The 27,764-nt window shown below is 28.7% G+C and overlaps 1 protein-coding gene and 1 long non-coding RNA gene across 3 annotated transcripts; both read left to right on the top strand.

The window, feature by feature from the left end:
- Window positions 1-1,197: 1,197 nt before the first annotated feature.
- On the top strand, window positions 1,198-27,764 carry LOC112683298 (alpha-tocopherol transfer protein-like). 2 transcript variants are annotated; one of them, XM_025554253.1, is made up of 8 exons: window positions 1,198-1,377; window positions 13,823-13,966; window positions 14,279-14,435; window positions 18,214-18,469; window positions 21,903-22,013; window positions 22,970-23,075; window positions 23,160-23,307; window positions 27,654-27,764. In XM_025554253.1, exons 2-7 carry the CDS (start codon window positions 13,834-13,836, stop codon window positions 23,228-23,230), a joined length of 834 nt encoding a protein of 277 aa, XP_025410038.1. In that variant the 5' UTR covers window positions 1,198-1,377; window positions 13,823-13,833; the 3' UTR covers window positions 23,231-23,307; window positions 27,654-27,764. The 2 variants fall into 2 exon arrangements, with proteins under 2 accessions (XP_025410038.1, XP_025410039.1); XM_025554254.1 differs by lacking the exon at window positions 1,198-1,377 and adding an exon at window positions 11,470-11,632.
- Window positions 14,730-15,966, top strand: LOC112683299. Its single transcript, XR_003148583.1, has 4 exons — window positions 14,730-15,214; window positions 15,363-15,437; window positions 15,503-15,599; window positions 15,654-15,966. It is a non-coding gene; the product is annotated as an uncharacterized LOC112683299 (long non-coding RNA).

The raw sequence follows: 27,764 nt of genomic DNA, 5'->3' as shown, positions 1-27,764 counted from the left end.
AATGCGATATCAAAAATGGATCGATACATCCACACGATTTTCTATACTTTTAGTATACTGAAACACATGCTAATCACTGGAGTAGTCGTTAAAACAATGGGTTTTGTTCGCCTTAAATAATTTATAACTTATTCTATAACATTTTGTAAGGCATTTTTAATTTTTATTTACACATATACTTTCTACTATATTTACTTCCAACTTGTGGGCAGTAGTACTTTTTCGGCTTCGCTAACTTTGACAAAACAATAGAAACCGCGATTTGCGGGCGTACTTTCGTAGGAAACAACCGGTTAAAACTATGTGTTATCGATAAATCCAACAACCTATGGTGAAAGAGAAAGTCGTGCATTATATTGATTGTTATAATGACACATACGTTGTAATGATAACGTGCCGATCAATCGGAGCTTTCCGTTAAACGTATGGTAGGTAAGCTTCAAAGTTCGAGACCTGTTTTAATTTTAAATCAATTTCCGTTACGTACGTCTTGAAAATTTGTGTTGAGCGAAAACTATAACGGTTTTTTTTTTTTTTGCGAGTGCAAACACCAGTGAATTTCAGTTACTGATCATTTTCAACATACGACGGATAACCGCAACTCGAACGTTGGATATTTTGTCCTCCAAAAGCTCATATGTTGGTTTGTAATTTATTCATGTCGACGGGTTTTAAAATTGTTTAAAAAAAAAAAACCTAAAAGAATAACAATTTTCATCGTAGATAACATATTTCCAAATCAGTTAGTGTTTCTGGTGCAAGGGCGTATTTGAAGGGGCGAATGGGGTATTAACCCACGAATATTCAAATTAGATTAATAACAATTAATTAATGCAATATGCAGTAATAAAGACCTATGAAAAACAAAAATATACACTGAGGATATGATGATATAGGTAAACATATGTGTGTGTGTACAAATTATTTTTGCGCTTTTATCGGTATATTTATGTGTATAACATGTATTTAATACAGAAAGTACTTTGTGGGTAGTGTACTATGTACATCGCGGTGACATCGTTTTTATACAAGTTTATATAAATATACAAAATTACAACAATGTAAGCACAACTCAAAGTTCACCGATTCCTATTGGTAACACACGACCAATGATGCGTGCCCGTGTGCGTGCAGCGTGCGTACGTGCGTGTATGTATTCGTATATAAACGTGTGAACGATAGAAAACTCATTGTATACACTTCATTAATCAATATTACAATCGTTCGTTAATCTATAAAACGGCATTTCACGGACCGGCGTGGGTTGCGAGTAGCACATAAACGTTTTGACAGCGCGGAAAAGTGTTCGAAGCCGATCGCACGAATACGCGAAACGTACGCGATATACAATACACGTACCTATCTCCGACATCAAAGGTAAATCAAAAAATCGATTCTGTTATGTTATGTTCGGTATGCCGGAATGTTTTCGTGATCATTTTAGCCTGATTGCACCGTGATCGGCGATAACCGTCAGTCGAGAAAATGCCCATTCCGTTGGACGTTTTTGCATTTAAGGTGCGCGGGGGTTGTATAACTACGGTCGAGTATGCACGTAGGAACGGCCAAGCTCTCGTATTAAAAACCTGCACAGGTCTGGAGAGTTTTTGCGTTATACAATTTAACACTAGGATACATAAAATTGTTGGATTAGGTTACGTTAACACCCGAACGCTTCAGGAAAACTGTTACTGCTCGTCTATTTAGTACTCATCGTGGAACTGTACCGAATTTGGGTTGAAAAAATTATTTTTCCTTCGGTTTTTGACGATGACGGTTATCGGTTGGACAGTTGCGGTTTTTAGAAACGGGCGTGTGGCACGGTCGGCGCGAATGATGTCTTATTCGAACGTGTAAAACGAACAACTTTTGGATGCGGCGCACGCGGCTCGCTGTTTTTCCGCGACTCGATTTTATGTATTTCTTACACGCGTAGGGGTGCGCACACCTGTCTTTCAGGGGGAGCGGGGTGCCTTTAATACTTTTGGATCCCATCTAAAATAAAAGTTATTAAAAAAAAAAAATGATAATGTACAAATGAACATAACTTTCATTTTTTATTTAATATCGTCGTAGTTCCGACGAATGAAACATTTTTCTTGGATCTCGCATAATTCTCACGGACAGTTTCGATTGTTTATGATTTTTAGTCAATCGTAGCTGCTATATTTCCAAAACAAAATTTTGCACGACAATTTAGAATGTTTTTTTTTATTTTTCCTGTTGCGGAACATCATTTAGGTATTTTTCAGAATAAATTACATTTAATTTGAGCATCATCAGTCGAAACACGGGCTCCTTACTCTTGGACTTAAACTGTAGAGTCCTATTTACATTTTGGAGGTGCCCGCGCATACTCGGAACCCCCGTGCACACGTCTGTGCTTAATGCGTTCATGGTTATCGAAATGTTTTGGTCGCGTAGTAAAAGACGACCAAACAGCTACGCAACAATAATTGTTATTGCGTCTAAATTCTACCAGTGGGTTAGTTATTTGTTGAAAACGACTGCGGCGACGGTGCGTTGAATCTTTCGCTTTTTACTGTCTGGTAGAAACCAGATACGTACACGACCCTAGAACTCAGTTCCGATCGATGGAAGGGGGTGGTAATGGAGTGAGGGAGAGATATGTACTCGAAACACGTCCGTTCAGCTTTTAAACAAAATCACCATTATTCGAGGGTGGCAGTAATAAATGTGTTCAAGCTTTTTTATTTTCGGGTAGTCGATAAAATCCAATATGCGTAGTTAATACAACACCGTTAAAATAACTATTATAGTCAATTACCTTGGAACTCGAAGCTACGCGATAATAATAAAAATAGGAAAACGACTATGGATTGATTTTTATTTAATTAATAGTATATTTATGGTATCATAAGACGTTGAAGCAGTGTGCTGTCTATGTTAGAATTATTGTTGTGTACACTCGTTTTTTCATTATCTCCGCATAAAACTATATCACACTAATATATTGTTCCATTGTGCATAATAATATATTGATTAGCAAATCCTAATCACGAATTTAGGGTTTCCGATCACTGTTTAGTTAAATATACGCACGCTGTATAGTATTGTTGTAATTATTACCAATTCCATTTTAAATTCTATGCCAGTAAGAATATTGTTGTTCCGGATCACAAATAAATATATTTATTTCCTCCTATACGCGCATGCACGTGTTGTAATCGGTAAGTAATCGACTTTGGAAAAAAAAAGAATCAAAAGAGTTATTATTTAAAAACACATCTAAATATCCCAATAATGAATTAAAAATATGAATGTCATTTGCGTTTACGAATAAAGTTCTACTTAATTGTACGCGTACACGTGTAGGTATAACTACTTTACTAATAATTATTATTATTTTTATAACTTCTTTTATATATTATTTTTAGTTATATTAGGATTTAATTGTATGATAATTGTGTTCCGACGCGTACCTATGTGTTTGCGCGTACGAAAAAAAAATGATCTTAAAAATATGTAATTTTACGTGGACGTTTCTCCACCGCCGTTTCATTATAATAACGGGGTCTGATGAAAACACTGCGCATGGGTGACAGATATTAATACATTTTTACACATATGTACGTATACAAACCGTTTTACCCTTGGACATATGCTTTTTTTGTATAAAAAATCTTAAATAATTGTAATACGTTCAATAAATAGTATCATTAAAGTACTGTAACGCATTAACCGACCATCATTTACATAATATAATATTGCACGCGACCTTTCCCCTTTGTTATCGGTGTATTTTAGTACCTATAAATCGTTACGAATTAATAGTAATTAAATATTAACAACCGATAAATAGGGTATTACAATCAGAAAAAGAGAAAAAATAAAATAAAAATGTATGCAAACGTCGAGTATCCGTAAGCACTTTTTCATAGTATCATTGATTTTCTAATCGCACAGTGTACGCACATCTAAATTAGCGAAAATATTTCGCGATTGTCTGTGAACCGTATCTGAAATGTGTGCTAATGATGCGTGTCTTATTTGACACGAATGGTTTGGTTGCCTTTCGTACAGCTTTTGCTGACTCGGTCTTTCTGCCCCGCACTAATTATTATAATACTTGTGAATATGCACCATAATGACGTATGTAATACAGTAATTCCGCAAATGAGTTGCAGACAGGTATACGTATTCATACTTCTTGCTGGTTTCAAATACACGCCTTAAGCTTAGTGGTGTTCTAGAAAGTTGATTTAGGCGGACAAAATTATTTATTCCTAAAATAATTGTATTTTTTGGACGCTTAGTTAAATTATAATTTAGGTTTTTACGTTGAGCATTTATAAACTCCTTAAATCGATTTTTGAATTCCGATGATTCGTATGATTTAATTTAATTTTGAGGGTTAAAAAGTATGATTAAATTTTGTTTATTTTTTAAATATTAAACATTTTAATTTAAATTACATTCAGTTAAATTGTTATTTAGGCGCTTGTTGTTTTGTATTTGTTGATTATGTGGAAGCAGGGGCGTATTTAGAGGGGGGTATGGGTGTTAGAACACCTCCCATCGAACATATTCAATGGTATTTCATTAAATTACAAACTTACAGTATAATTTGAAAAAACGTTGTATACAACTTGTTGATTTTACATACACTGTCTTAATATAATTATTTTCATTAGTATAATAATTTATATAAATACATGGTATTTATTTATTTAATATAAGAGGGGGGCAGAGCCTCCCACTTACCATAAGTCTATTAAATTTTAAAACACCCCCGTTAAATGAATCTTGAATACGCCACTATATGGAAGTGTTACTAAATGTGTCACTGTCTGTTTTAGATTCCTTTTATTGGTCAGATAATTTTTTTTCTTTATCGGTTTCTATTTCACATAAAATCGGTTAGATTAAATAATTTTGTCGTATCTACAGTATACGTTTTAAATCTGGTAACAACTAGAATTAACAGATAAAATATTTCCTAATCGTTTTATGAGATCATTATCAACACCCGTGATATCAGAACTTATCAGAATTTTCACATGATTTTTCTGCAACAATAATACTATTTGTGTAACATTATTTTTTCGCTTTTAATACATGAACATAAATCGGAAAAATATTCACACTATTTATTTTTTGCAGCTAACCGAATGTTTGTATATAGTTTTACGGTCACTATATTTTCAATTAAAATAGTTAAACAGTCTTCGGCTGTGTATTTTTCTATTTTTTTTTCTGTTTTATATGCTTTTTATACTCTGCGTATGGTTTTGGTGATAATGTAGTAGCTTTTTTAATAGTAGTACTGCAATAGTAATACTGTTATTATTTTTCTGACTTATGCAGTCTACTACAAGTCATTTCTAGACATTTGTGCTTCCAGATGCTAAATATTTCTCCTTTCTTCTCTTAGAACGTTCCCAAGATTCGGAAAATAATTTATTTGGACGACCAATGCTATGTTGAAGGTCGTAGTAAATTATAATTTTCTCTAGATACATGATAATTTAAATGGAGCCAACTTTTTTTTTTTTTTTAACTGGAATTTCTCTAAATTCCTACTTGTTCCACTTTTTTGTAAATTGTTAGTTAAACCTCTTATTCTATTATTAATGATGCTTCAAACTTTTCTTCCATACGATCATAGCCCATTTATTATCAATTAACTGTTGGAGTATGAAAAAATTGTTTTGTGACACTCAATCGAATTTGAAATGTTTACTTTCTTGTATGTTAACATTTCAAAAAAGTTTCGATTTTTGAATAATATAACATTAGCTAAAATAAAGTGTATATATATTTATATTAATATTATGCTTTAATTTAAGTAAAATATTAGTAATTGACTGTTTATATTATGAAATATGAATTTTATTTTATTTATATAAAAATATAATAATATGTTTATTTCAATTTTAAGACGCAACTAAGTGAAATAATATCCCTAATAGGACTAATGAATCTAATAGAAAACATTTATTTCAAATCTTACATAGAGTATCGGTAATTTTGAACAAAAATATCTGAAACAAATTTATTCAGTGTAAAACATATAACACACTATAAACTCGAACTATTTAGCTTGTTGTTAAAAGCTTTATCATGACTCAACAACTGCACAGCGGCTTCGCGTACTGGTTTTTAAACCCACATTATCAAATCAGTCTTTAACTAGTGACTAATTAAATGCAATTTTATATTTAATAAGTGAAGTCAAAAGATCTAATGTTTTCCTCCGAAATCAACTTTCTAGTACATTTTGCGGCGGTCATGAATGGGTATTCGATTACACGGGTACACGAGATTAAGGCATAGAGTAGGTAATAAGAATATTCTTATAATATTCTTATTACTCTGTGGGTTAAAGTCTGTATTTTTAATATCCGTTTGATACCTATTTGATACGTATTACTTTAATAATCGTCTTCAAAATTGGAATTTTGAATTTTTTTTTGTGCGAATCGTCTGTGCACGTTTATTTGTTATTTTTGATAGTAATCATCTTTTTTTTTTTAATATACAAGTATTACTAATACTAAACGAATAAAAATATTTCACTCTTTTAATTAGGTAATAAAAAATTACGGGAGATAACAGTAGGTTATATTTGTTATTTTTGTATGATTTGTGGGCCACATTACACGAACAATATAATAAAAATTGGAATTTGAATAATACAAATTTTTTATGTATACTACGAAATTGACTATCATATTTTTACGTGAAGCTGGGCCACCTAAATATTGCATTTAAATTTATGCCATTATTTTGCAAGTTATTTGCAAGAATTTGCAAGTATATTTTATGAATTTGCAAGTCATTAATTTGACCGCTAACTTTTGAAGTTATGCAGTTGATGTAATGCTTTTTTGATATCGCATATAATTTTTATAATAATATGTGTTAATTATACATCGTAAAAACCTGTTCAATTAACAGAATCGTATTCAGCGGTATACGAAACAGGAAATTATTACTCGATATTTCTAAGTTTTTATAATGGCTGAACACGAAAGTATTTAACACGATAGTAATTTTTCTTTGTTTTCACCGATCTACAGCCGTATTGTGCTGCAACGAGATGGCTATTACACGTATATATAACCAGGAAACGTTACGAGGTTTTTTCATACATAATGAAAACGTTAAACTTCTTCGCGCCGCGACATTGAAACATATACAGATTTGAAATTATACTGATATTGAACACTTACTCACGTGCATAATTATGAACTCATGACGTACTGGAGTGCAAAACTCGATTTCGTGGTCTTATATTATTATTTTGTAAAGTTATTAGTCGTCTGGAACCAAGCATGACGAATCAATTCGTTCACTTTGAAGGGAGAAAAATATGAAAACAAAGTAAACCATGCTTAGAACAACGCTGTACGTCGAAGTATATTACGAACCGTGGATATAACTAGCCTTATTAATTTTGATTTTTCCTCTTTGCAACGTTAGTTATTATATTATAGCGTTTCTCTGGGGTTCGGCATCGTGTAGTTTGGACTGTTGTGAATCAGTATCACTGGATTGCATTCTTCAAACTCTTTAACTGCGAATATAACGATATTTTTCTTTTTTTATACCCCAACGTGACTATAGTATTGTTACATTGTTAATATTTTCTAATTGTTCACATTTCAATCGGGCAAAGAATACTTTGCGGTACTGCAGATAATTAAACCATTCGAACTCATATTAGTTATTGTTCTGACTAAAACATTATTATTAACCGTGATATTACAGTATTGTAGGTGAATAATAGAAAATTTGAAATTCGGATTTTTAATAATAAGAAAGTGACAAGAGATTATAATATACAATACTACAGGGGCATCATTTGGGGGGGGTGCAGACTATGGCAAATGTCTCACTCTAAGAAATTTTAAAAAGTCGGCAATCCTTTTCCGATGATCAAATGCTAAAATCGGTAAATAGTAAATTTTTATTTACTATTTTGTACTCAGAAATCAGATGTATACGTTCATGGTTTATTAAAAGTTGGGAAACAATGGTTCCTCCCCAGTTTATGATAATTACTACGTAATATACGTATTACTATACGCGAACCTTATAAACTTTATTTTTGGTATATTATATATTTCTGTATATGTGATCTTTATAAAACAGTTTTCGTGATATCGATACCATAAAAATTGAGCTCATAATCTATAAAAAACCGTTAACATTTTTTCTATTCTTCCCAAACTACGGTACATTATATTTGAGATACAATTTTATGTTTTTATAAATAATTTCTGTAAAGTATTAAATATACAAATAATAAAATTATAAGTATTTATTTAATTAGATTTATACTATTATTCTATTAAACCTATTGATAGGTAACTTATAGCCCTTCTCTCTCTCCTAGTAGACATCTTTTTTCATTCCTATCCACTTTGGGTTATCTCATTCCCGATTCTAATCTTATCCTTAACTCTTACCGTACTCATGTCATTAACTCCATCATTAATTTTATCATTTCTGCTGGCTTCTTAAATTTATTTGTATGTTTTTTTTATAAATGTTTATCTTTTCATCATGTATTGCTGTATTGTATTGCTTTAATGTCCCCCAACAATAGCAAATTAAAAAAAAAAGTAACTTATAGCCTATAGGATAAGTAAATAAATTAATGTTTTACTATATTTAATGTTATTATTTAATTGGTTAAATTGAAACGTTTCATGTTCTTTGTTTATCATTATGACTTTATTATTCATTACTTATCCTACATCTTACATGTTTTGTTCCGAAAAAAATTTTTATTGATAGTCTATCGTTCATAAATATTAAATTTTTAAATATATAGGTAATCATAACTTTTTAAATATTATGAAGTCGGCAAATTTAATCAGTTGCTCCACCCTTTCAAAAGTTGAAATGACGCTCCTGGAATACTATACACGCATTCGTAATGTTACGTTTCTCTAGACTGACGAGATTGAAACAACAGTTTGTTATTAATACTGTTCCTCGCAATAAATTTTATAGAACGCAATGGAATCAATTCGGCTTAATATCAACCCTGGTCTCTGGACGTTATATATATATGATAATTTTTGAACGATAATCGTTGTTTACAACTTCGTGATCGTAAACTAAAGATTCACTACTATCAAGATAATAATTTACCCTAACTAATTCGTAAGTAGTAGTACTCGTGTGAAAAAAATACTTCATCATTAGATTTACTCGGTACCTACATAAGTATAATTGAAGCACGAGAAGTGATTAAATAATATATTATGTTATGAAAGACCTGTGTTGAAATCCGTTTTGTGTTGTTCATACGACTACAAGCTAAAATTTTCCTCGGTGTTCTTCATAACGCTTATTTTGAATTAATTTGAAACATTTTTAAATCCTAACAAATGTCCATCCATTCCGTGCAGTGTTGTGTATACTAAAACATCCGTCCCCAAAGTCTTTGATTACATACATCTGTGTTTTCACGTGAAATTTGATTTTATAAACGGTTTTTTTAGTATAATTTCGATAGAGATTTATTTATTTCCTTGTCGTATTTAATTTTTATTTTTATTTATTAGCATAATATATATATATATATATATATATGTATACATATTTACTCATGGAGTGAGTAATATTATGACTTGCATTATAGGTAAATAATATATTAATATGTTTATTGCAATAAAACGTGCACTGTAAAAATCGAATAAATTCAATGTTTCACAGTGTAATGCCGCTAGCCGGCGTTTTGTTCATGGAATATTGTAACAGTTACGAATACACAACCTATGTGTGCATTCATGATATTATAATCTCGAGTGAAGGTTGTGTTTTTTTTCTTTTCCTGACCACGATCATGTATCGTTTCGAATAATCAAACGAATACCAATGCGGCCAAGAGGAATTCGTGTAATTGTACGGATATATTATTAAGTTCCAAAATCTAAAGTACACATAAACGATGTCACCGAACGTTGTACCAGTTCGAACAGTCCAATAAGTTAGAATAAATCAATGCGATGTCGTAGCACGAGCCACGTTACAGAAATATTGCTGTAATCATACGTATGTTACATCCGCCGTGTACGCATGCATCACGCGCGCGATCGCAAAATTGTTTCTTCTTCTCGAGGAATTGTGCGAGAACGGATAAAAATAAAATCGATAGAACTCCACGCTCGTCTATACTAACGCGTACGCGTTCGGTTCATACGATTTACAACGTAACGAGTATCCCGAACCTTGAAGCCCGGTGTAATAACCGACGTCTGAAGTCTTGAAAAACAAGCATTATTATAATTACCATATTATGCACCTACGAATTGAATACTTAAACTGTCCGGAAACGCACACGTGTGGTGTTGCCACGTTTCATACAATTATCCTCTCAAGTACATCTGTAGACGCGCGCAAACAACAACAGAATATAGTGGCTCGAGACAAAACGGTGTACAGTAACTTACGGCAGGACTATAAAAACTAATGCGTTTTTCTTAGAGTTTCTGTACGCGCACATCTCGAACAACAATAAATATTAAGCATACAAAACATTTAGCTGGTAATTTGAGCAATTACTTAATTCAATAAACGCGTTTGATCCTTAATGGTACCTATTTAAAAGTTATGAAAATGAGATATCGACCGCTGTTCAACCAAATCACCGAATAGTCACCGTTAGCGAAACATTTACAAATCGCTTTGGTGCGATAATAATTATACGAATATAATCATGATTGATTGATGCAAAAGCGTTTCGAGATAATATTTTCTCGTTCGATTCGTCTTAGTGAATTTCAGACGAAACAGAAATATTGAATTTCTATAATATTTGTATAATTTGACGGTTACACTAGACCAGCGTTTCTTACCCGGGAATACGCGAAAAGATACGAAAGAGTACTCGGTGGAAAAAGTATAATGGCGGAAAATTTAATAATTCATGTATTTCAATTAACATATTATTAATGAAATATTGGATAACGATCTTTTTTCGTCACGCACGTTCATCTAAAATAAATATCGTTATAGACTTTTTGTGAGTTTAGACTTACGAGTTAACTTATCGTCTGTAGAATTAGATTTCAAAAATTAAGTGTAATCAAATAACCTCAAAGATTGTATTAAAATTGAATTCTAAAATTTACATTATTTGTTTGTATACATTATATGGCGCACACCGATTAAAATTAATAAATAATTCATAGTTATTTATTTTCCATTCAAATTAATTTTATAATTTTTTATTAATCCTATGTGAAAATAGACAAATTGACAAATAGAGAGTTATTAGGTATTTGAGTAAATCAATGGTGAGAGGTCAATGGGTACTTGAATGAAAAAAGGATGAGAAACGGTGCACTTAAACGGTTGAGTATGTTTGTTCTGCGAACGTTGACTTCTATCACGTGTGTGATATAAAATGATTAGAGACCGATAAAAAAAATTACGTACGCGCGTATACTACACTTCGACTATAATTACTACAATCGATGTAGAGGAAGATTGTAAATGGGCAGTGTTTATTTACAATCGGAAACTCAATAATGTTATTTGTATAATGTGATTCGTTTCCTTCATCTTTATTCCAATTAAATTTGTTCACGGGTTCAACTATGGAACATGTTATACTCCCATGGTTTCGAAAACGTTATTCTGTAGTCGCTGAGTAAGTTTGTTACGTTTGTTTGATATTATTTATAATTTTATTTACGCCGAGATTGTTGTTTGTTTACTTATATAATTATCACATTGTCGTGTATTGTAATAAGTTTAGCAATCGATACTTAATTTTTATATTACTTTTAAGTTGTATATTTTGATTAATAATAGTTTATAATTTATTTTATTTGTTTTTTTTTTTTAACTACTTTTATTAAAAATTACTGCGATTTCGATTTTTATTCAAACAAAAATATAATTGCCTCGGAAGAAATAACTGATTTATATTCAATAATACAATATTTATACAAGAACATTAATAATGATGTAATTTTATTTTATCAGTCCCGAGGTTGTTGACCGTTATAAATTATCAACTAAAATAAATTCATGGATTTTTGATTACATTTATATTCATATACAAATTCGTATTTTATTTTCTTACTACATAAACTATGACGTAAACATGTGTATGATTTTAAGTTTTAAATTATTTCGGTACTCTTGTCGAATTACTGTTGTTGGATGCTGTGGCGGTGCGTCAGGGTAAACTTTGAGACGGCGTCTCCCCAATAATTATAACATCGGAAAAAAAAAATATTGTTTTAAATTATTTTCAAGTATTTGTGTAATCTATATGTAAATAATAGTTGTCAACTATATTTACTATGTATGTGCATGTGTGTATTATATTATGTCCATCGTGGTGTGAATACATATGCTTTAATTCAAATATGTTCTTAGCTATTTTCGAATTCAGCGATAACGATGGACGACGGTATCGTAAAACGAATGAGACGGTCGAACGACAGTCTCAATTCTAATTTATGGGAGGTAAATAAAAGTTCGGGGGAAATCCATTTTCGATAATGGTTACTGTACGGAGTCCAATAGACTAGTCTCTGACGCGTTATTCTTTGCGTATATTTGTGTAGTGGGTTATCTTGTACATTAGATCTTGTAGCGTGTTTGATTTAATATTGAAATAATGGAATTAAAACGTTGTACTTTAGTGAATTATTAAACAATGATTTTCATTTATTTACGTATGATGAAAAATTAAAAAACAAAAAGCCGACTCCATATTTATTGATTGAATATAAATACGGAAAATTTACCCGTACATTTCAAAGTAGTTGGTATGATAAATGTACGTGGCTACTAAGCTAGTAATTAGTACTTAACGCAACAAACTTTTTTTGTTTCATTTGTGTATTTTTTCGAGGTGAAATAGAATGGACTTTTGTTAGAATATCAACTATAGAAAATATAATAAGAAAAGGAGAAAAACATGCTATTTCGAAAACACACTTGAAAAATCAAGAACAATTTTATCTTTTGGGAAAAATTCGTATTGAACATGCCATTTCAGATTAATATTAATCATATTAATATTTATATTAATTTGTTTGTTATTTTATCAGTTTTAATTTATATCTATAAAATAAATATTAATTAATTAAAGTTTGAATTTAATTTTTTATATACCTAATATATATAAACCTATCAGAATATTGTATACAAGAAACTATGAACAATCAATTTTTCAGTATCTAGTTTAAATTAAAAACTTAGAATGAAGTAGAATAATTTGCTATCGAAAATTTAATAATAACCAATAGTTACATAAAAATTAAGTTTCCCGTAAATTGTATTCACGTACCGTTACTGGTTGGATGGCTTCTTCATGCAAAATAATATTATTATTATTTATCTAAGTAGGAACTCTTTGTGAATGCTTATTATTGAAAACATTATTGTTTGTATTTTCTTAATCACTTATGCTTATTGTACTACAAGCGTACAGAGGATATAATTTTCTTAAGTATATGTTGTATGTAGTTATATTGCAGTTAAAAAACTACATAATCATCTTCTTGCTCGAAATATACGCATCTATATTTTCCAATGAATATTACATATTTACTGAGGTCTGAAACAGTAATTCCTGTTACAGTGTCATTATGTTAGTGTATGTTATTGTAATTTCTAATAATGGTCGAGAGTTATGAAAAATTTTGTTTATTTAGGTATTATGAATACTTGAATAGATTAATTCATTAATCGATAAATTAATATTATATGACTGGTCTTGAACGATAGTTTGACTGAATTTCCCATCAATTTTTATCATGTTTTCGTCGATCATTCGTCTCTTCTTATTAAATTATGTTTTAAATTGTTTTTTACTAAACAGGTCCGGTCAAAATGTATAAGGTAGACATGACCTATGAAGAGTTTTTAAAGAAAGAACAAGAAAAGTATCCGGAATTGAAATTGAACGATATCGAATCTCTGAAAGAACGAGTGAAAGCAAACACTGAACTGCCTTATGTACGAGGTACGAATGTCTATACAGTATAAACATTTGCTTTAAACGTGATTTGATTATATTATTTTTTAAAAACTTTACTACCTACAGTTGAATAGCTAAAGTATACAACTGTAACGGTCAATGGGTAGGGTAGGAGTTCTGAAAGACTGGGGGAACCGAAAAATGGACCAATAAAGTTAAATTAAAAAAAAAACCTTACAAATATTGGTTCATCACTATTCTCTTCGAATGAGCTTAAGGCTGAAAAAAATAAATTGTCAAACGTGTTTTCCCGAAAATTTCTCCATTCAATCAAATAATTCTGCAGAGTTTTCACAGACAAATTGATCATCTTATTCCTGCACGGCAGTTACTTCGATGTGGACATCGCGTACAAAACCATCGTCATTCACTACAAGTACCGCAAGGATCTGCCTCAGGTATTTGCAAATTATGATCCGACAACAGCAGGAATAAAAAAAGTATTCAATAGCATGTGAGTAAAAACCGTTTCATTTTCAATCGCATGAGTACACGTTTAACAATGAAAATGCTGAAATGTTTCGGGATCAAGTTAAAAGTATTCAGCAGAAAAAGATAAGCCATCTCCTAGGGCGTCCGCAGGGAGGGGGCTAGTAGGGGAATCTGCACCCCCCTTGAATTTTTCATGGGTTAGCACTCACCCCTGTACTTGAAAATCTAAGTATTTTGTGTGTAAAAAAATTTCTATCCCCCCCCCCCCCCCCCTAAGACAAATTTCTAATTACGCCACTGTACCCACTATGGGATTATGTATATTTATCAGCATAACGATTATGCTAATTACTTTTCGATTAAATTTAAATAATATAAATGCCCAAACGTTGATAGACGGTAGGCACGCGCGCCGGTGAATACGATATTCCCGTTTCGCGTCGTAAGATATTAATATTATAATCGTGTATCACGCCGTTATCACCGATACGTACAAGTTTATCAATATTCGATAGTAACAATGATGTTATCACCGTTTACCGGATACGATTCATTACTCATCGCCGATCTGCTATTGTTGTGTGCTAATATAAAATACTGCCGGTGAACTATAAGTAAATCAATTTAAGAAAAACAAAAACGCTTTTGCCCGCGTACGATTTGGACGTCTGTGGTTTTTTTTTTAACAGGATGTGATGAATTTTTACCGTTCCTGTTTTCGATTCGGTCTCACGCGCGATCGTCCTACGTAATTTCAACTCGGAACAATAGGTTTGCGCGTCGTCACCCCGTTCGATCCAAGTAAGTTGGTTTTCGATTATTACAGTTCGTATTTACGGGTTGTTTCTCGGTCGACAGTTTGTTTTCCTCTTTGTATTCTCAGAGCCTTTTGTCGTCCACTGCTTTAATTAGTAATTAGTTAATAAGTATTCCATTCAACTGTTCACAGGGCGTATGTTAATAGAAAACAGAAATGAACGAAGACAAATATAGCAGCCCTAGTAATCGGATTGCATCCCTTTCGGTAAGATTTCTATTTTCTTTCATTGTAGTCTTCTGATGATTAATTGTATTCATTATTATTTCTAGATAATGTTAAACAGAATTTTCATATCAAATTATTTATCTGTTGTTTGCAATCCACACACTGTTAATTAACATGATTTACTTTGCTTTTGGATAATTAGTGAGCATGTTTATTTTTGAAATTATTGATTATTATAAAATGTATTGTTTGCAGTGTGCAGTTCAAAGTTAAGAAAACAGTTACATGTAATGCAAACAAATGATTATGGTTGTAATTGATAATTGTATGGACATTATGTAAAATCTGTATTGCATGTGTGTAATATGTATTACATAAAGATATACACAGACTAAGATTTGTAATAAAAACATGTTTATATGTAGAGATAAATGTATCTTGTCTTCATGGTGCAAAAAAGGCAGTAAATATGAAAACTACTGAATGTAGGCATATATTGAAATTATTTTCTTGGTAAAAAACTTGATGCGCATATAAAATGTATTAAATATGCAATAAACAAGCTATTTTTACTTGTTCATATTATAATAATTTATATTTTTGTCGATTATTTATTTATTGTCGGTTATAATTTAGTAGTTTTAGATTATAGATAATTTATTGATACTAGTTTTTACTGTTATACCAATGAATGATATAAAATAAAATATTGTATATGGTTTTAATGAAAAAATTCTGCATTGTTAAAAACAAATGAAAGAACATGTGAAATAAACAATTACGATTTTTATCAAAAATACTATTTATTTTTCCCAATCCTATGTGAAATAAATTATAATTTGATGAGTACTAATTACTATAATTCATGTTGGAATGTTATAAATTTGTTAAAATTCATCTTATAATTTAGTATATAAAATAATGATATTTATTTTATCAACATGAATTGATATATAATTAAATGTCTAGTTTAGGTGTGACGAAAATTATTTGGGTTAAGTGCCAAATTTTCTAAGCAAGGTTTAGAAAATCGTTCACATGCCCAAAAGAAATTATATTTTCTAAGGATAAAAATAAAATTAAAATTTTATCACATTATTTTTATTAAGTTGGTACATATCTTTTTTGTTGTAATTTTGTAAATAATATTTTATTAAATATTTTTAAATTTGATAATTCTTATTTAATTATTTTATGTTGCTTTTTGGTAGATAAAGTTTTAATGTCAGAAATTTACTTTATCATTCTTAGTGAAATACAATTAGCAGATATTAATGCATTGGTCAAAGCATTTCTTTTCTATAATTTATTTAAATTTATTATGAAGAATAAACTTTCACAAGCATTAGTTGAAAAAATTGAAAGTTTGGGGAATATTATCAATTTTAAAATGTATATAATTTGTTTCTTTGAATTTCTTATAACTGTAATTTTATAAATAGAATAATTATTTTTATGTACAATTTTAATAATTTTTATTTTTGTATGCCACTGAAATTTGATCATTGTGCCATAGGTTTGCCATCCCTGCTCTAGTTTAATGTATAAATACAATTTTATAAGTGCATGAGTACTAAATATTTAATGTCAATAATAATTTACTAAAAAAATGTAGTATTAAAAATAATTCCATGGTCAACTGAACAAAATTTGTTAGTATGTTTTAAAGTTGTTTGATGAATTTTATACTATTTTGTATTCATGTTAATTTAATATTCAGTACAATTTTACAAACATTTTTAAAACTTAATCATAGTTCAAAATCAGTGAATTTAATTTAGTATAATAATATTATAATTATAATGTTATAAACATTTTGATAATATTTTTATCAGATCTGCTAAATGTAACTGACACGAGTAGTAAAGTAAAGTGAATGAAAATCTGGTGAAAAAAATTAAATCATTTATGGAAAATATTGTAAAGCGTCAAGTTGCACTTTTGTGAAATGATATTTTAAGTTTCCTTGAATAATTACAGTAAATTATGCAAAACTTTAATAATAAGTAAACCTATAGAATTAACTAATGCTATTGTATTTACTGTGAAAAAATGTGTATATTTTTAAATAAGGTACAAATACAAAGTTTTAACATCTTTTACACAGGTATTATTGTAATTAGTATAGGTTTTTCAACATTAGTTTTTTGGAATAATTTTCTACTTTACTTTATATTTCTTACTATTATTGTCTACATTCTATGTTCACAGTATTATTTATGATGGTGTATATATATACTATGATCATTCTGATTTTGAGAAACTTCTTCAATAGTAGTAATAATTGGTATAATAATGACTTTTCGTAATTCCAATAATGTGGCTTATTGGGTGATTTTAGAGAATAAAAATATATATTATTGTGGCACAGGAGAAGTTTATTTTCGCCTGTGTAAATAAGTGCAAACTTTCGATATTTATTTTATAAAACTCATTGAGTACTCATACATTTTAAGTATAAAAAGTTAAATAATACCGATTTTTGAAGTTAAATATTGAATATTGAAAATTGTTTCCAATACAGGTTTATATAGATAAACTTCTCTCTTACAATATTAATATTCAGTAATCCTTATGCCAGACACCGTTATTTTTCATTTTACTCTTATAGTTTGGGCATTTATACTATTTTAAAAAAGTTAAGGAGATAAGGATGAAGCATATTTCATCGGACACGCATATCATGTTATTTTCAATGATATTATTAATATATTTGATTGAATTTTGGTTAGAAATTGTTTAGATTACTTTTATATAATGAGTATTGTAATTTGAATAGATTTATTTATTTATTTTTTTTATGTTGGTTTTGCAGGTCCATCTGCTTATTGCCGAATATCTATACTGACAAACATGAACGTTTCATTTACACTAATTTTAAAAATCCCGACCCTCGGGAATACGATTTCATACAAAGTGTCAGGTATTTTTTCATGATGTTGGAATACATGCTGGAAACAAATGGTTCGTTTGACGGTTTAGTTGTCACTCTGAATAGCTTAGGGATGAATTGGCGACACATCACCATGACGCCGATGAATACAATGAAGAAGTTACTAGGATTCGTACAAGTACGTAGAACGGACACATTATTATTTTACGATTTTCTCCATTATTTCTTATATATTAACAATACGTTACAGAATGTATCCAGGTTGATGATTATCCGATGATATTCGTATTTGCTTGTATTTGAATATGATCGTTGTCCGTCGATTAAAATATGTAAAAATCAACAACATATTGGTAGAGTCGATTGCGGATAAGTAAAATATATAGGTGCTAATCACTGTAATTTATCCCCAGATTGTGCGGTGACCTTGATATTTTAATATGATACCTTTTTCGTTTTCGAATTCAAGGGCAGATTTGTTGCCTCATTAATTTCGGTACAATAGTTTGACTTGACCACAATTTTTCCTCAGGGGAGAAAACTGAGGAAACCAGTGTCAAATTCGTCTTTCATTCTTAACCTTATCACTGCTACGGACGTACTATTACGTCGCATGCAAACATACCGTTCCCTGCTACGGACGTACTATTACGTTCCTTTATCTATAAAACGAAATACGCAGGTTATCACATAAGTGATTATACCAAATAATGCAGAAAAATTAAACGAATTTAACGGTATAAAAAAAACATTTCTATGTTCATCGTGGTAGCAATGAAAATTAATTTAACTTATTATTTATTTCAGTGGTTACTAAAATGACGCTGTTGTGTTCTGTGCGCGTTATCTGTAACCAGTTTACTGCTATAATAATTATAATTATGCGGTTCCTACGCTAGGTTTCCTAGTTTGGTTACCCCTGGTCGTATAAACTTTAAACTTATAATTCAAGCCAATATATATATATTTTTTTTTTTGACTTCAACATATCGTTCAATTTAACTAAATTAATCAATTAGGAACATTAAAAAAAAAAAAAAAACACACAAAAATAATTCAGCAGAGATGAGTATTTTAGAAAAAAAAAAACTTAGCAGTGAAAAGGTTAATGCAAGAATCTACAACTCTTATCTAGATAAATTCAAGTATTATACTTATCAAATACTGTGTTAATTTTTCCTGGTCATGGATAAATTATAGTAAATTTATATACAAATGTAAAGTTAGACGAGGGCTTGACTTTATAAAATTTTTCGAATTGTGTTGGAGTCGACAAGACAAAAATAAAAATTGTACTCATAAATACGAGCACTCGATTTTACTCGACTTGAATTAAGTTCTAGAGTTTATTTCACTACTTTATTGAAAAATAGATGTCAAAACTATTAACAATGGAGACCTAAATATTATTGATGGAAAATATCGAAAAGAGAAATTGTTTCAATTAATAATAATATACCGTTATTGTTTTGATATTTCTCAAGTACTCGGAATTTTTTGAGTACTCGGATTTTGAACTCGGTTCGACTCGACTTGACATCAAAAAACAATACTAGTAGAACTCTAGAAAAATCTTTAATTACACTCTCAAAACTTCAAAGATATGCAACACAAATTATAAGTAGTATCTTTGATTTCAAAATATTGTTTTAGAATAATATAATAACTACTCATATCATAAAATCAACGTTAGTGTATGTTTATGAACTGTTCGTTTATACGTAGTGTAAAAGTGTTCATATTTAACTTTCCTAAATTACGGACCTATACTCTAAATTTGTATTCTGGTTCGGCGTAAGTCCATGCCTGTCGAGGAGACACAATATTTTTGATTTCTATGATATGCTTTAATATAAAAGTCTTTATGTCGAAAAGATCGGTTTATATGAAGTTCGCGTCGAAATTAGATGTGTGACGCATGGCAATGAATTTTTTTTGTACGTCATTGGGCGTTAGTGGTTTGATTTAAAGCAGTGGTTCCCAACTGGAGTGCCGCGAGCGCCCTTTAAATGTGCAACGATAAATCTATAAATTGTTTTATGAGTATGTATTTACTAGCTTTTTTTTTGATATTCGATATGAAAACTGATCGAACTAATCGTAGATACATATAATATTATTTATTAAGTATGCCCGTCGCGGCCGTCTTAATCGATCGATTGTAATAATATATTTCATAATAAATAATCCTCTAATAGAGTAGACTGCTGTAAATAGTATACATACATATCATATATATAAAAAAATATGGTTCACATGATTTATGGATTGGTGTGCCGCGAAAATTTTGTTGGAGATGAAGTGTGCCGCATTGTTAAAAAGGTTGAAAACCACTGATTTAAAGTAATGTTTTTACGTTCGGCCTACGCGACGATTACAGAAAATCGTGATTAAAACTCAGCTCGTTTCCGATGTACGCTTAAAAAGAACAATGCAGACGTCAACTGCTGCTGCTTGACGTCAACTGCGAATCAGAATTTATTTTTATTTTTTATAATTATTGTTAATATTAATAATATTAATTTTTATGTATGTTTTATTTACTTATTATTATTAATTATATTCTTATTATTATTATTATAATTATTACTTATTATTTTATACTTCAAATAAACTCGTGGTTTACGAGTTAATAATTCAATGTAAAATATATCATAAAAGAATTATTTTAATCGAGTGAGAATTTGGTTATCTAATGTACAGACCGAAATGAAAAAAAATGATTTGGATTTTACTTACCAGTTACTTAACCCATGTTGAATGTGAGCGATCCATCGCTGGTTATGATAATTATTAAATACCGTGAAATTTGTAAAGCGTACATAACAGTTTAATTTTGGAACGATTTAATATCAAGTGTTTTGATGCAACGTTGTAATCAACTTTTTTTTTCTCTGCGAAGATCAAAACAAGGACACCTGAACACTGTTTACGGTGGTTAAAGAAATGTTTTATAATTACAAGAAAACTGTGTGTTAGCCACTGATCCAAAGTTTGGAGATAACGTATATTATCGTTCCGCCAAAAATCCAAAACTATTCGTTAATCGTAATACGCATTATCATTAATCGGCTATGTAAGGTTATACATTATGTACTAGTTTAATGATGTTAACCTTAATGTCATATAATATTGTTTAATTAGTACCTACAACACATTATAAAAATAATAATAATAATAATAATAATAATAATATAAATATAATTATAATTTATAATTCATAAATTATATTATAATAATAGTATAATATATATTATAATATTTTCTTATTGTACTATTGAAATTGGCCTGAAATTATAATGAAGAATTCAGTGTTGGGGTCGATATATTATTTAATTAGTTATGTGTACTGTGCATATACATTAATAGAAAACCTTGAAATCTTGTTGTGTCTCATTAAAAGCTATTTAAAATAAATTGTATTATTCTATAATAAAAATAACTTTATAATTAATGTAAATATCAATAATCATATTCTCCACTAAATTTCCGCAGCCCAATAGGATACGAAATCCAACATGCAGCCATATTTTTTAAAAATATTTTAAGAATTTCTAAAAAATATAAAAAAATATTGATAATATTTATGATTTGTGCATTAATATTTGCAGGATGCTTTACCGGTGCGGCTGAAAGAAGTTCACGTTTTAAACGCTGGTTCGATGATGTCTGTGTTGTTCAACATAATTAAACCATTTATGAGAAGTGGTTTAATGAGTATAGTAAGCTTTTTAGTAATTTGGTTGAGTAATATGATTTTACCAACAAATATTTTAAAGATTATTCAGATTTGTTCGAATATATTTATTAACTTTATTCAATTACGTTTTTTCTGCGATTACATTTTCATATACTTCATCTGAAATAAAATTGTATTTAGATTTAAAATTGAGCACAGGTTGTACTACGACATGTTATAATTTTCGATTTGTTCAGTAATTCTTCTAATACGGAAAAAAAATCTGAAAAATTAACTTACATTTAGTTTCACTCTACATGTTCATTTATTATTTATTTTTATAAGAGAAGATATTTTTAGGTTTTATTGTTTGAATATATTGTATAAGTTATTAAAGTTATCTTATTAAAAATTTAGAAGCATCAGTTAATTTTATTTTCAAAATGGTTAAAGTTTAAATTATAGTATATTAATTAATTTATTATGTTTGTAGGTAAAATGAGTACTGTAATTTGTATTGATTATAAATTTAATATTATATAAGAAGATACGTTTCAAAATATCAATAATGATAAATATATAGGTACATATTATCCCGAGCATAACTGCTACCAAATTCCTAACAATTTTTTATTGACTTCTTACGGATATACGTATAATAAATTATTTAATTGGTTTTGTAAATTGTTATAATGAGTTAAAGGGAAAACTAGTATTTATAAATATATATTGGCTTGTGTGACCTTCGTGTGACTATTATTTCGAATGCAATGATTTTTTTCAATGGATATGACTAAAACATCAAAGGACTTTATCCTAGAACTGGTATTTTACTGGTCTTAATTTTTTTTTTTAAATATAATAATAGCGTAGTTTAATCGTCACGAAACAAGAGTGTTATTTTAGTTACTAAATATATTTTACCATATTTAAAAGTAATTAGTTATTCGTATCTTTTTTAGTTCTTTAAAACTCAAAATTCATATTTTTATGTTCCAGTTAAAACTACACCCAGAAGGCTCGAAAGACATATTCAATCATGTACCGATTGAGTTGTTACCGACTGAAATAGGAGGCACAGGAAAGTCACACTATGAGTATAGCGGTAATTAAAAGTTTATAAATTACTATATAACTATACTTAATCGACAATCCATTTGGTTTAACTTATTATTGTGCGGTTTTGCAGAAGACACGTTGAATGAAATGGTGTCTGTTCGCGATTGGCTGTTCTCTCTTGACTCTGAATTATGTCAATAATGTGAAATTATAGTGTTTTAAGTAAAACGTTGCTTAAAACAATAAAATATAAATATATATGACGAAGTCATAATTGGGTAATTATTTACTAAATAATAATATAAATAATATTACTAAATCTTACCATTTAAATATTTTGTTATATCTAAATTTAGATATAGGTATTGTACAACTTATGAATCATTTAATTATAAACTTATAATATGCTAATTTATTGTATGTAATATAATTAAATAATAATATCAATAAATAATATTTTTATTACATTTTTGATTTCTAAAAATATATTTCTGATTTTAACATTTCTTATTACACTCAATTTTATATTTTTATTGTATTATAATATCACTATAATACTTATACTAATAATAATAATAATAATAATGATTAATAATATTAAAAAAACAATTGATACCTACTTAAAAAATATACTACTTATATAACTCAATTAAGATCAATAGTTTATTGTAGTTTTCTGTAAGAGATTACAAGAGTTTGAATTAAAATATTATGGTAAAATGGTTTTAGTCTTCTATTAGTACAAAATGAAATGTGTGTCTTATAATATGGTACATTACGTTTTTTTTAAATGTCATCAACGATAAAATACTGATAGTAAGTTTGTACACGTGAGAATAACATTAGTTATTTATCACTTTAATATATTAATATTATTAGATATTTTTTTTTATACATACAGGTATATATTGTAGTATATACTAATTTATGATAAATAAAGAAAGCGGTTAAAAAAAATTAAATAATTTAAATATTTTTTCTTGTGCGCGGAAATTGTTAAAAATAACGATTTAGAAAGGGTGTTTAATACTTTATGTATAACAATAAACTTTAAAATTTTTAATATATGATTAAATGTATTTAATAATATCTATTTAAAAGTAAAAATTGACTTGAAGTCAAAATTATCTTGTGTTAAGGTATAGTGTTTACCGTAATTTCCTCGAAGATTACAGTGAAAAATATGAAATGATTTATAGATAAATTTATTCAAGTGCATATAAAACCAATTCTTCGGCCTTCGATTATTATGTTTGGATACTCGTTTGGTAGGATTTTACGTTACCTTTTACATACTAAACCTTCCAACTGTTTAAATATTTAAATATTTCTATGTCACTAGTATAGGTGGCGTAAATTCAGTTTTTTTTTTTTAATAAAGATGCTGCATGCTCTTAAACCTCTTAATCCTTAACATCAAATCCTCTCATGTAAGGGCACCTATTAATTTGTCGACTCAATTGCTCATTTGACCAAAGTACCGATTAACGTGAAGTGAGAGGGCCATCAAACCAGTTAAAAATATAATGATTTATACTTCGTACATAAATACTCATATAGTACACAGCTCTTCTTTTTGATTTTCAATACAATGGCTTTATAAAAGACGTAATTATATTTTGATAATGTGCAACTTTGACAAACCTAAATTCTAGACTGTAACAAATGCACAAGCCCCCCCCCCCAATGACGCCATTTTATGTACATACATTTAATTAGAATTTTTTTTTCGCTTCAAAAATTACATATTTGAAAATGTTCAAGTTGAATATTGGGCACTATACAAGGTTTAATGTAGGTATTCAAATATTAAATGTTATTCATGTTTATGTTAAAGTGGAATGCCATTACATGATAACTGATAACTTTACATATTTTAAGTACCAACGTGCTGTGAATTTATCATTTGACCATTTCGGACTATTATAACTTTGACGTGCTTTAATAAAACGTCATTTGTGTATTAAACTTTTACTTCGCGATATAATAAAATAAAAAATCGTATTATCACTTATGAATTGATGTTCTTGAATAATGTTAACGGTTCTAAATTACATTTATTATATGGTTATACCAAGGGTGTATTTAATTTGAGGCCATGGGGGGGGGGGTGAAACTAATTTTTCTTCAATACAAACTTAAAAATTATTTACAGTTTATAACAGGGGCGTACTCAAGGGGGAGGTTCTGGTCCGGACCCATTCCATTGAAATTTCTATATACTCAAAGGTTTAATAGTAAATAGTACCTACGTATATTTTAATTTCCCATCATCTTCAATATACAAAGTTTAAACATTATATAATATATCTATAATGTATAAACCATGTTTAATTTATACTGCTTTTTTAATATTATTTATTGTTGTTAGTTAAATTATTTATTTTTTTTCTAACATTTTACTACTAAATAAAAATTGATTTCAATTATAGTACCTAGCTATTATAGTAAACCTTTGTGAAAAATATGTGTGATGTGTGTATAACTATTGTGACTATTATTAGTTATTAACAGTAATTTTTTGGCATTGAATTAAAATATAATTATAATTAGAGGACAGATAAAATAAAAATTTTGGACTCCCCCCCAAAAAAAAAATTTCCTAGGTATGCCACTAGTTCATTACCTACAGCTCATGTTCCTATTTTTCATTCGAGTGAATAAATAAAAATACAAGTACCAAATTGAATTAATATTTATTTAATAAATATATTTAAAACCTACTGTATATAAAATAAGTATTAATAATAACAATACAAATAGTTCTTATATTAAAATTGTATCTTCAGTTTGAATTCTGTATAAAAAAAAACAACAAATAATCATAGTAGTAATAGTACCTATTAATTATTTTTTAAAAACTTTAAAAAAAATTAAGATAAGTAACTTAATTTAACAAATATCTAAGTAGAAAACATAAGATTGGTAAGTAGTCAAATAACAAATTTCAAATTTCCTTTTTTTCATTTTGACAAATTTGTTGATTGTTTCAACAATTGATACAATAATATTTTTATGCACATGCAGAAATGCCAAACCTGTTAGTTTATGCTGGTCTATTTTTGATCTCAATCATATTTTCAATTTACGAAAACATATTTTGGCCAAAATTTGCAAGTTAAAGAATATGGAAACAAATATTATCTGTTATTATGATTATTATTCGGGTTAGAGGCTTCTAGCTCTATAAAATACACAAAATGCACATGTATTTTTGCACAAAAATGACTAAATACCTATGCACAACAAAAAGTAACAGATACTATGCTGTAAAAAAATATAGGGCAGTAAAATTATTAAGGACTTTTATAGCTCTAATAAATACAAAAATATACAATACAAATATATAAATAAATGCACCAAAAAATGACTAATTAATAAAAATGTGGTAATAAAAGTGTTATTTTAAATTACTTTATATTATCTGATAAATAACTCGGTTATGGTTGTAAATGTCTATAACCGTAGCAATATCCGTGGAAGATAATACCAATATTCGGTTCACAAACAAAAATGTTATGATGTTATGATATATGAAGATAAACAAAAATTGATACCCGTGATCAAATTGAAATATTATTGAATTTATTAGGTATCATATTATAATGATAGACTAGTAATTTATATTACTAATTATTTATATATTAAAATTTTTAAATAAATCAATGTATTATATTAAAAAAAAATACAAGCCATGGGGGGGGGTATACGCCCCTTCACCCCTTCAAATACTTGGGTTATACGCACGTAAAACGTGAAAATGAAATGATTGCATTGCAATTTTTCTTATTTTTACGTGATTTAGAAGAAAACAATATTGTAAATGTTTATCGATTCATGAAACCCATAATCTTTAAACATAATTTAACAAATTATTCGCAAACGTATGTCGTGTTATTTTACTTCTGAATCAATAAATAAAACAAACTGTGTATACAGTATGACCTATAAGTCTCGTATCACCCTTCATATCGCCACGGGAAATCAATATGTTTAAATGCGGTTTTTTTTTACATTACTTAGTATGGGAATTCTGATTGAATGGCATAAAATTCAATTTTTTTAAAAAAAAATTAAAAAATAATTTTTTATGCATTTAAGAATTTTCCATTTTTAAGATAGCCATTTTCTTGAGCATATTTTTTAAAACAGTTCAAAAAAAAAAAAAAATATTTAAATTGAATAAAAATTAACCAAGTTGGAGCAAGTTATGTTTTTGAATAATTATAATAATAATTGTTAGCCAGAAAAACACGAATTGCTCGATTTAATCAATCTTAATTGGAACGTTGATTTTTTTATGGCAATCTGTAAATATCTAATTATTAGTAGAACTTTTAGGAAACATTTCCCGTGGAAATATTAAGGGTGATACGGGACTTATGAGACATACTGTATAATTAGGTATACCTCTAATTTGGATGTGTTGAGATTTGAACTTATTAGTACAAGTAATTACTTTTTAATAACTACGAGTATATAGAAATATAGTAAATCTAGCCAAAAACTAAAATCCAATTGTGTAATATTTTATTAACATGATACTAGGTATAATAATGTTATGAAAACAAAAAAAATGTGTGATTTAAATTCTTAACGTTTTTTTTTTTTTTTAATTTTTCAGGTCCGTTATTTTGGAGATTTTCTAGACGAAATATTTTCGGAAAAACATTATACTGATTGTTATAAAGCAATATATAAATTTAATTTTATAATATAATCATACCTGTACACA

The sequence above is a fragment of the Sipha flava genome, unplaced genomic scaffold (genome assembly GCF_003268045.1).
Source record: "Sipha flava isolate LNK unplaced genomic scaffold, YSA_version1 223_pilon_pilon, whole genome shotgun sequence".
NCBI lineage: Eukaryota > Metazoa > Arthropoda > Insecta > Hemiptera > Aphididae > Sipha > Sipha flava.
This window is presented reverse-complemented; position numbering and strand designations above follow the sequence as displayed.